This window comes from Ruditapes philippinarum, unplaced genomic scaffold (genome assembly GCF_026571515.1).
Source record: "Ruditapes philippinarum isolate M1 unplaced genomic scaffold, ASM2657151v2 ctg1127_1_1_1_1, whole genome shotgun sequence".
In the NCBI taxonomy this organism is placed as follows: domain Eukaryota; kingdom Metazoa; phylum Mollusca; class Bivalvia; order Venerida; family Veneridae; genus Ruditapes; species Ruditapes philippinarum.
This window is the reverse complement of record NW_026864590.1, coordinates 429,829-441,902: the sequence shown is the minus strand read 5'-3', so window position 1 is coordinate 441,902 and position 12,074 is coordinate 429,829. Positions and strand designations below refer to the sequence as shown.

At 31.7% G+C, this 12,074-nt stretch overlaps 1 protein-coding gene across 1 annotated transcript in view; it reads right to left on the bottom strand.

Moving 5' to 3' along the window:
* Nucleotides 1–32: 32 nt before the first annotated feature.
* The window catches only part of LOC132726216 (dynein axonemal heavy chain 5-like), a 127,640-nt gene continuing 115,598 nt past the window's right edge, over nt 33–12,074 (bottom strand). Inside the window, exons 93-105 of the mRNA XM_060711495.1 lie at nt 11,288–11,510; nt 10,693–10,890; nt 10,122–10,319; nt 8,994–9,110; nt 8,453–8,564; nt 7,857–7,987; nt 6,468–6,488; nt 3,843–3,960; nt 3,256–3,419; nt 2,639–2,755; nt 2,053–2,262; nt 1,641–1,805; nt 33–847 (exon numbers count right to left, since the gene is read on the bottom strand). Coding sequence (XP_060567478.1) covers nt 521–847; nt 1,641–1,805; nt 2,053–2,262; nt 2,639–2,755; nt 3,256–3,419; nt 3,843–3,960; nt 6,468–6,488; nt 7,857–7,987; nt 8,453–8,564; nt 8,994–9,110; nt 10,122–10,319; nt 10,693–10,890; nt 11,288–11,510 — 2,101 coding nt within the window. The 3' untranslated portion in view covers nt 33–520. The remainder of the gene's footprint in view (nt 848–1,640; nt 1,806–2,052; nt 2,263–2,638; nt 2,756–3,255; nt 3,420–3,842; nt 3,961–6,467; nt 6,489–7,856; nt 7,988–8,452; nt 8,565–8,993; nt 9,111–10,121; nt 10,320–10,692; nt 10,891–11,287; nt 11,511–12,074) is intronic.

The window sequence follows — 12,074 nt, the reverse complement described above, 5'->3', positions numbered from 1 at the left end:
CATACAATAATACTAGAAAAAAAGTGAAAATATCACAAAATATAAATGATAATGTGAATAAAAACAACAACAAAAATGTAACAATGTAAATGGACGGAATGGAGCACTTCAGACCCTTTGGCAGTCAATCAAAATTGTCATATAATACAATCACAGCAGGTAATGAACAAAATATATAATACATGGTTATAATTTTGATAAAAATAAATCGAGAATAATCTATAAACATGGCAGACATAGTAATTGCATCACAAAAGACATAAACATGTACATTGCATATCAATTTTATTTTACAATTTTTATTGTAATATCAAAAAGTTTCATAAAAAATAAATAAGAAATGCACCCTTCTCAATGTTATAAACTCGATTTTATAATACATCAATTTTTTTAATTTCATCACATTATTCATCACCACTTTTTGTATTTTTTTTACTCCTCAAAGAATACACACACGTTTTATATTTTGATAAATGTACATAGACTTTATATATGTTTTATATGGTTCGAGTATTTTCAGTTAATACGGTCGTATCGTGGCTGAGAGACCTCTCAGAGACCATCTAGCCGACGGAATTCCCTCACGCCGTACGTCAAGCTCCATTATAGGCTCGCGTGTAGCTATTCTAGATGCATACACAGGACACTGGTACGTTTCTGCGGCTCGGTTTGAATCCTGTAAGATGGGTTTTTCATTAGCCGGCCAGCATGTGAGGTGAACGACTGGAAGTGTAGCATATCCACTACGTGGCGGGGCATCTTGTAGCTCTCCTGTAGTCTTCTCCCAGGCACAGCCCCATATATATATACCATACACAAACATCCCTTCTTGTGGTGGGTCTCGTAACTATTTTGTAGAAAAATAAAGCAATGATCATATAATTATGTTTTATCTTCTCAATCATTTGTAATTGTTAAACAATTATCAAAATATAGTAAATAGAACTTTTAATTAAAAACATTGACTTACTTTATATTAATGTTAAACTTTTTTTCACGTATAAATGGTCACATTTTTTATTAGCAAAAGTCTAATGTCTTGTGTAGTATAGACAGCACCTTCTATGATGGTAAGTTTTCATCATTTTGTGACTTTATCAATCAATGATGGATTAAAACAAGTTTTTTTCCTTAGAAAATAACAATATTGGAAAGAGGCAGCTTCACTCACCCAGTTTTTCCAAGAAAATTACCAATACCCTTCAGGTTGGAAATATTTACAAATTGGGAAAATTATAACCTTACAGTTTGGTTATGATAAGGTCTTATCAACATATTCTGATGCATGTATGTTTGCTTAAACTGTGTTGTTCTTTTTCAATTTACTTTAAATACACTGTACTCTCAAATAAAAAAGAAAGTAAATACAAACAAAAAAAAATAAAAAAATTTAAGAATCAATTAAGAATTTCTGTTAGAAAATTTAAAAAGAAACCCAAATATTTGACTCAATATCAGCTATAAATTGTAACACAATCTAATAAACACTCAAAATTAAACCCTGTTTTGTTATGACATAAAACATGTTAAAACAAAAGTTCTATTCATCAATCTGATAACCATAGTTAACTTTACTTATTAATATATTTGGTAAAATCATTTAAAATCTGTGTATATTTTTTACATATTTCAAAACTTACATGATCTTTGTCTCTAGATGTGACTTCTGTTTGAAAGACGAACTGTTCAAAGTTTCCTGATCTGTCATTAGAATACTGCTTTATATAATCTTGTTTCATTAATGCCAGGAGACCACGAGGATTGAAGAATGCTCCTAACCAATACGCAGGCATCTTTTCACGACCCTGAAATTCATAACAAAATAAGAATTATCAAATTCATTCAATATTCAATACTAAAAAATGTCAAATATATTCAATACAAGAAAAAATACATTTTGTATTTGATACAAAACACAACTCATGAATTTGCATTTAATATAATATAAAAATTCTATTAATCTGCATTAAAATTGTCAAAGGCAACCTTTTGACTTGTTCATCATAAGACAATATGGAGTGTTGACTCTGTTACATAATTTATGGAACTTACCAATATAAGAATCTTCTCAAAGTGATGACATCTGTTTTGGAGTTCATTGAGCCAGGATCCAAGCCCCCATGTGAGTGGAGGTGCGGAGGGACCGGACATTTTACACCAGACTCGTGGGATACGCAGATGATACAAGTCGTCTGCTGCCGAGAGAACTGTATCCGACACCTGATCACCAAGGCTGTCTGTCTCACAGGCATTTCTGATCATCTGTAATACAATATATTTATTCGCATCATTATTTTATATAAAACTTTATCTGGATTGTTGTAAAACATGCTATACATAAAACTAATTTCCATAATATTCAACGAAAATCATTTAGAAGAAAAAAATGTCATTTGAGCACAGTTAGAAAGCAATTATAGAATGAAATATTTTGCGACTTGAAATAACTACAGACAATTACAATGTAAGTCATTGCAAAATTAAGGCATGAAGAAGACATGTTGAAATATGCCACTTGAGAGATATAGCCTGTCAGAAAAGCACACAAATATAGAGTTATTGAGTATGATGTATTCAATTTTTTACTGGTACAAAACAGGGAAACACGGATTAGTTTAATATAAGATAAGAAACTTACAGTGAGTGTCTGTTTGATTTCTGTAAGAAGTTTATACATTGTCTCCAACTCCTTCATGATGTAACAGTTAAATGTTGTAAACCCTCCTAGTTTCTTTACCTTCTCTACTATGTAATCCTAAAAATATCAAAAACAACTTTTAAAACAGTTCTTTTTTCATATAAAATGTTAAAAAATACATTTATTGTAACCAAATCATTCCTGAAATGATATCCAATATTTCTTGTTATATTCTATAACAACCATCTTATTCATTCAATTCCAAATCAAGTAATTTGGTTGGTAAAAATTTTGTTTATTTTCATATTCTTATGCTTTAGACAAAAAAAATCTGCAAAAATATCTGTTATCTTATACACATATACAAGAAATTCAGCATTTATAAAACATTCCTGAATAAAACATTTAACTTCTATCTTTAATTGCTTTGGCCATGACCTTTTGCAAGTGCCACTATATTGAAAATTTACCAGCATAATCTTTATTTTCAATTAACTTGTACTTTGTACTTTGGAGGAATTTTTATCAAGTAAAAGGCAATAGTCTACAGATTACAGACAACCAAATACAGCATTTATATCCTTTTAGGCTTTGTAGTTTGTAAAAAAGATAAGAACCTTGTTATAAGCTTTTGGCACTTTCTGTAGCATGGTAAAGCAGATTTCCCACAATTCCACATCTTTCCTCATCTTGAAAGTAGCAAAACTTGCCGTGGCAAACACACCTTGACCTACAACTGCTGGGTTATTACTCTGTGCGCTAACCCCTGCCAGAGCTGGTCCTGTATATATATAATTATGACATTATATCCTCTATTAATGTGTTTCTTTTTTTATTTAAGTGTCTACAGAACTTCAAAGGTCTGCCTAAAAAGTATAGTGACTGCCTGAACAAGCACTAATATTTTTAATCAGACTGAAAAAAACTTGTGCATAAAAGATTTTACAAAGACAATATTTTACTAGTCCTGTGACTGTGAAATCTTCATGTGACAGATGAAATATTTTTTCAATTTTTTTGCACTTTTTACCTTAAATGTTTGCAATATAATTTCATTTGATACCCTAAATATTAAGCTAGATTTTTTAAACAAGAAGTCAGATCATCAACATCAATTGAATTTTTGAAAATTTACGAGTTCCTTCTTATCAGAACTGAAAAAAAATATAATTGAAACTTTTGAATGGTAAAAACAAGAACCTACCTTCGAAAGGTGTGGGTGGTCTGGGGAAAAGTTTATGTGTAAGTGTGTCAGTTGAAGGCATACTATCAAATACACGATTCAAACGTGTAAACACGTACTGATCATCTCCAAGAAGAGTCTGAAAACACATATATATAAATATATTGTCAAAAATATAAAAATATCACAAATAAAGTTGTTGCCCTTTACACAAAATAAAAGTTTTCAACTTAGATAGAGAGAATTCATAAAAGAATATTTTTACATTATTATTATTATCATTATTTGTAATGATAAACAATTAACAATTTTTCACAAAAAAAAATTCAAGTAAAGCAGCCATTTTTTTAATTAAACATGCACTTTCACAAATATAGCACCTATATATTACATGTATATCAATATATACCAATATAAAAACCCTTAACCTCCTGAAGTGATGTAACCAATTCTGCATTGAATTTGGACAGATGATAGATTTCAATATCAAAATTAAATACAAAAATTTATCTACCAATACTATACAGCCTGGTCAGGACTGCACGGATGTGCAGGCTGGCCTGGCTGGACACTGGTAGCAAACGCTTATCAGTTTTCGTTTCATCGGGTTAAGGGTTAAGGCAATACCATGACAATTTTTTTTTGACATCTCTGAAAGCCTAAAATTTATGCATAATTCAAGTTATGTTTTGAAACAATCCATCAATTTTATGGATGTCATGCTGAGAATTTGTAATTTGGTCAGCTCTCAGTATTAAGTCTGGTCAAGCAGCACAAACTGTTTGCTTTTTAGGGTTAACTAAACAAATATTGCTGACTTCAAGCCAGTGTTCAACGTACATAACAACAACTATTAGTGCCTTGAATTGTACCTATACTTTGTAGAAATTATAGTATTATTATACAAAGGTGACAACATGTGAAAGCATAAAGCAATGGGCCAATTAGTAACTAAACTCAAGTACATGCCAGCAATGATGGCTCCAGAATGCGTTTTACATTTGATTCTTTGGAAGAAATTGCCCTATTTGTAAGCACAATTTGTGTTTATCTTCATACTGAACAAGCAGAACTTAGTAACCACTTACTGTTACTATAAATACCATATTTGGTAAAGAATTATTATAAATCAGTAAAAACAATTTTTCAGGGTCCAATAGGCTTAAAATAAACTCTCTCTAATGTATACCTTTTTTATATTAAAAGTTTTAAAGACTTAATTATCATGCAAGAATTACAATACAATAAACTAGAGCATTTAATATTTCATTAATGATAGTGAAACAATTTTACAAGACAAAAAATTAAGCAAGAACAAGTGTTACACAAACAAATTGAAGGTTATTTTTAAAGTGTAGGATCACAAGGGTCAATCTGTTTATTATATTATTGCTAAATTGAAATTAAAAAACACAGTCATATAGAATGTTAGATTAAACATACCGGTATTAAATTTACAGTCAAACATAGAACATGTATTTGTGATTAAACAAAATATTAACTAGGTTAGCTAATACATTTATAGAAAACCCTTTTAAAATTGATTTAGTTGAACACAAATTATCATTCCCCTAAACTTTCATCAACAAACATTACATTAAAATATACTGATGCTATCTACAAACAACAATGTCTGAACAAATATTGAGTTTACTGTTTTCCTCTTTTTCTCTTATAACATAGTAACATTTCGAAAGTTTGCATTTAACCAATAATGGCATAAATTGCTCTTAACCCATTACTTCATATACACGCCTTTTAATGCCTTTTTCACCCCACCCCCTTTTTTGTTGTCTCAAATGATGAAAAAATGCCTTATTTAGGCCCCAAACACTTGTTTTTGTTTGAGAAATGTTGTTAAAAAAAGTGACCTCTTTTTCGGCGCGGCCCCCCACCCAAAAGATACATCAGGGGGTTGCCAGAAGGGGGATGTGCCCCCTTCTGTTTGGGGGGTTTAAAGGGGGACTCTGCCCCCCTCATCGCCAAGAAAATTTTGGACTTGTGAGAGGCTGTAAATGACCCCAGATTGATCATAAGGTAACGTGTAACCAACGCTGAAAAGCATTTGACTCTATCTCAATCCATTGAGAAGTTGCAGCACTTTGAAATCAATTTTAATGGAAAAAATCAACGCAAAATAGTGATTTTTGGCAATTTTGAGATGTCCCCTCGTTGCCATGGTAACAGAAAATTTAAGCCTGAGCATGTTGTTGCAAGGGCAATGGTCCAGTCAACATTTGTGCCAAGTTTGATTAGTGTTGAAGCAGTTTTTATAGTATTATAGCAATTTGAACTCGTAACGGGAGACTTTTCAAAACAGCCATTTTTCACAAAATGCTCATGAAGTAATGGGTTAATAGAATTGCAATTTTGAACTTGGTAATGAGAGGCAATTTGTCTCAAAGCCAGTCACTGTCCTGAACCAGTCAGCCACAGAGGCTGGCACCTGTTGCCATATGACATAATTACATAAGTTAGGTGTTAAATACATTATAGAACACTGAAATAAAGTATACATCTGAAAGAAACATAGTTTTAGTATGAATAGATTTTACTTTTACTACTGTAACCCATAACCAAATAAAAGTTCTACAGTAATTCCTATAATAAAATACTAAAGTTTTAACAAACAACATATGTTCATACCAGGGAGGAGATTTCATGGTTCTGAGTAAAATACAGGATTGTGAAATTACATTTTGTGAGTGAACAAGTACATAAAATAATGTATATCTAGGGAATTACTGCTAATAATACATGCAGTGATCTTTTACACATAGGGCACACATTAGATAATACATGTATAGCAATAAATAATATTAATCTGTGATTTTATTCATCATTCTTTCGTTACACCAATATCATCAAATAGTTCAATTCAGTATATACTAGTTCAGGAGCATACACGAGTTGTTTATATAGCATTATATGAAATGAGTCGATTAAGGAAAGTATTATATTTAAGCAAGCCTGTTACATTTATGGTGTGAGTTTAATGAAAGTCTCTATTGTAGGATCATTTTTTTATTTTGGCTGGGAATTTTCAGATCAGTTGACCATAAGTATAACCATTTTTTCTGTGCTTTGCTTTGTACTTTGATACCAATTAACCAGGACTTACAGCAAGAAACCACACCCTGGTTGGAGGTTCTTCCAATGTTTTAAAACTACTGTGCTTATAACTCATGATTCACTTGTCATTGAAATCAATTAAGTCTGAATGGAATGAGCTGAGTGTACATTAAATGAAATGAGTGTACATGTACATGAAATAAATTAAATGGAGTGTACATGACATCAACTGAGTGTACATGACATCAACTAAGTGTACATGAAATAAATTGAATGTATATGCAATCATTTGCGTGTACATTAAATAAATTAAGTGTACATGATATCAAATGAATGTATATGACATCAAGTGTACATGAAATCAACTAAATGTACATTAAAGAATTGAGTGTACCTTAATCAAGTGAGCATTGTTTATGTAACTGTTGTTAGTAGAACAGGGTTGTGAGCAGCATGGTGATTACAAGTTGTATAGTCTGTAATCAGCAGTACGAGGGATAAACAAGGGGGAAATAACATAAGGGATTCTTTTCTGTCTTTTTTTTCTACTTACAAAATTAACCATAGATAGCTGTAAAGTTGTCATAATTGAAAATCTTAGTTATATCATATATAAGAATCTATATAAAAAAACTTGAAGATTGACAAAACTTTAAAAGTAAATTCAACAACATAATTTGATATCATACAGAGCCAAAGATAAAACAAAGATAAAACATTGAAAGAAAAACAAATTGAACGAAAAGCAAATTAAAAATATATATATAAATATTCATCAAAGTGATACTAAATTTACAGCAAAGAATCAAACACTGTATTTATTTGGTTTCTACAGTAACGGGTTTCATAGTTTCTAACTTAAACCATCTATTTACTATCAGAAATCCAAATCTAAAACTTTTTTAAAGTGAAGAGACACAGCAACAAAAGCCAGTATAGTAGAAGAAACATAAAATGTAGTACCTCAACATTTGGATGTATATGGCAAGCTTCTGGAACATCCAGGAAGTGGTAGTTGATTCCTTCAAGTGCTTGAATTAACGAGTTTAGACGAACATTTGGATTGAAAAACGCAGCCGGATGACGATACTTCACTGAAATTATGATAAATATTTCTTGAATAAGTATAATAGCTTTATTCTTGTCATATTGTGAAGTATCTAAAGGGTATAAAGTTACATAAAATCCAGACTCAAGGGTAGTTAAAATAAGCTACAAGTTTTTTGTCATAATTGTGGTAAAAATTAAAATCATATGTTATATCTGAAAAATTGATTTTCTCATTTCATGCATCAGGTATAAAATATCTTCATACCAACAATTTACCTAAGGCTTTCTGAAACTGATAAGCCTTTGCCTTTAATATAGAGCAAGGCCAACCTGCACATCCTCACAATTCATCAGGCTCTACATTGTTGCCCGACTAACTTTAAATTTTCATCTTGATATCCCCTAAATTGATAATGGACCGTTCTAAAAATGGAAGTTGAGCAAGTTCATTTAAGAAATTCAGCAGGTTAAGGGATAACTGTTTACTTGATGTTTTTTTTTTCACTTACATCGTGCAACTTCAAAATCTTTCTTGACAGCAGTAGGTGAGACCCAGTAGTCTACCATAGCACTGAGACTTTGCTGATCATTAACATCTGTCGAGTAACTGCCATAAATTACCTGTAATATATATAATAATATTCAAAATATGAAAAAGGAAAACATTTTTTAGTTTCATTGGTCGACACAATAATGTATATAAATCATCACACTTGGAAGATCAATTTTCATTGGACAATTGAGATCCTTATATAACCCACATTATGAACCTCTGCTGCTAATCTAAAAAAGTTTTTTATTTTTATCAAAGAATGTTTGAGTATTATAAATTGTATAGACTTCAGTCTGGTTATATGACTACATAATGGCTTGTTGCTACATGACCAACACCTGCTGACAAACTTTTATTTCGGGCCATATAACCGTTCAAAAATATTTATTACAAAATGTACACTGGCTACTTTTCTGTTACAGCATCCAAAGCTGTTCTGAAGGATTAAAATTGTTTCTATATATAAATTTCAATGTAAAATTATTTATAATGAATACCTCAGACAGCATGTATCGTATTCCAGTCCATGAAGTAATCCTAGATTGTTGGGTACCATCTGGTGCTGTAAACATTATCTGGTCCTTAAACTCACTGGTTATAAAATTTAGAGATTCCTGAAAAACAAAAACATTCAACAAATACATTTTTTGTCCTTGGAAGTCTCTATGGCCTAGAAGGGGTCTCTTAGAACAGGTGGTTCAAGTCATCAATTTCTGATTGTGTGCAAGCTTGTGCCTGAAATAATGCATGGATGAACACCTGAAGTCTCGCTCCATGAGTGAAGCTAGATTGTCAGCATATGACCTCTCTAGTGTCCAGAAAACTTAAAAGTCAGCTCTGTATATATTTTACCAATTACTAAGAGGGCTGTGATGTTTCTTCATTAATAACATAATCTGAACATGGATTTATATGATACAAGTATAGTGCATAAAACTAACATAAAACTGTATACCACGTCTCAGTTAAACACAAAAATGTGTTTTTGGCAATACAACAAAATGTTCCCATAATTTCTAGCCCAGTTATGAAGTAAATAAGACAATGCTTTGATTGACTCACGCCCGTGTTCATGACCCCAAAAATATTTACATCTTTGCCTTTCCATGGAAAGCCTTAAATGGTTTCCAAATAACAGAATATGCGAGTCCTGAAAAAGGTGGATGCGACTAAACAAGACACAATTTTGGTCAGGAAAAAGAGGTTATGAAGCCTAATTATTTACCCTTTACTTCATGAGCATATTGTGAAAAATGGCGGTTTTCATTGAAAAGCCTCCTGTTACAAGTTCAAACTGCTATGAAACTATTAAAATGCTTCAATACTGATGAAACTTGGCACAAATGTTGACTAGACCATAGCCACTGTAACAGCATGTTCCTGTTACCATGGCAACGGGGGGACGTCTCAAAATGCAAAAAAATCACTATTTTGCATTGTTTTTTTCCATCAAAACTGATTTCAAAGTGCTGCAACTTCTCAATGGATTGAGATAGAGTAAAGGGCTTTCCAGCATTGGGGGGGGGGGGGGGGGGGTCGAAAACCTGTCAAAACACGTCTATATGAGGTTAAGGGTTAAAGACAGCAGTACAAAAAGCAAAGATTAAAGTAAAGCCGTGACTAACCTGAATTTCGAAGTTTCCAATATGAAGGAAATCAGCAGGATTATTCCAGCCTCCAAAACCAAACCTTGTTCGTAGTTGTATAGCTGCATGTAGATAACATAGGTTATGTAACATCAATGGCCACTCTGCTCGTGTTGACTGCTTCAATATATCTGGCTCAAAGTTGCTAAATGACCGTACTATACTGTCTTTCATCACCTAATAGTTGATAAAAAATTGATGAAATTTCTTAGGATTATTTAGTAATGTATAAACTACATAAAAAGAAAATTGTTTTGTAATCAAAATCATCAATGGTAAAAGAAATTGAACAGGATTTTTCTCAGTAGCATCAAGTTTATATCAAATACCTTCATAAAGATAACATTGAAGATTTTTCAAGAAATTTCTGCAGCGCAAAACACGAAAAACAATTAACAGTATCAGATATGAATAGCAAAATGATATAACATACATGAAAATTTCAATATTATAAAATCACATTGTTTCCATGGTCACATCTCTACTGGGTTTTAGCAAAAGTTGTTACTAAAATATAGTTTTTTTATCATTAAACCATTAAAACACAAACCTTTGGTGAATCTAAGATGGTCCTGACTGAGTTTTGTATGAGCCTGACAGGAAGTACTTCTGGTATGGCTTGACTTGAGATCCAAACTCGGAACTGAGGGTCAGGAGGGGTTGTCGCAGAAAGTTCTTCTAGAATACTCTCCAATGAGAGCAGCAGTTGAGGGGCATTTTGAGCATTGTGTAATAACACCCACATTCCCTGTACAGTCATACATATAACATACAGTAAATATTGGAATAAATTCAAAATTCTGCATGTAAAACATAAAAATTCTGCATGTAAAACATTATTGATAAATCTAACAAAACAGAATACAGGAATTCCTGTAGTGAATGCTATGCGAATAGAAGAGAATAAACTTTAATTGATCACGAGAAATCAAAAAAGCTTTGAATGCTAACTAAATTACATCATCGGTAATCTAATAGATAATGTAGTATGTACGGAATACTGTGGGTAACCAACAATGACTAAATTGTAATTTCCTTTGATTCTATATTCAAAGAAAATATCTTCACAAAAATCAAACTTATTGAAATCCTGCAGTATATAGTAATTTTACATAATGTTTATTCATAGAGGGAAAATTGCCTACCTCTGCCATTCCTTTCTGTAGATATTTTCTAGCAGTTCGTTCAGTGTTCGGATTATTGTCAGTAACTGATACTTGTAGAGTTTTATTTTGTTTCTTGTACGAAAAGTCATTAAACATTTTCAAGGCCACTTCCGCCTCTCTTGTGTATAGGAGCATAATGGGTACCATTGGTGAGCTCTGTTTTACCAATACTGGGAAATCTATCCCCACGTCTCCATAATACCTGAAACAAGTGTTTTATACACACATGAATTTCATGCTAATCTTTCACAATTAATCATTATAATATTATTTGAATTCAATTTAATAATATTTTTGTTTATTACATATATACACATACATCATATATACATTTCTGAGCAATATACAAAAAGGATCGGGCCAAAAGATATTTCAGCATCAACAGGGACCCTCCCCTTTCACAATATTTTCTTTAATAACATATAAAAGACATAACCAAAAATTCAATATATCAAATTGTAGGACAAAAAAAGTTTTTACAAATCCAAGTACAAGTTATTTACTGTATCTAATGGAACAAGGTAAAACTAAACAACTAGTAGGTACCTATAAAACAGGCAGAGCTTGAGATCTCAGTAATAACATATACAATAATATTATATTTCATATATGCTGGTGACTGTATTACAGTATAATATGACTGAATGATGTGATTGTAAAAGGTGACTGTTTGAAATGATTGTGTGACATGACAGTATGAGGTGACTGTATGAGGTGACTGTAAAATGTCCCATTATGAGACAACTGTATAATAGTGACTGTTTAA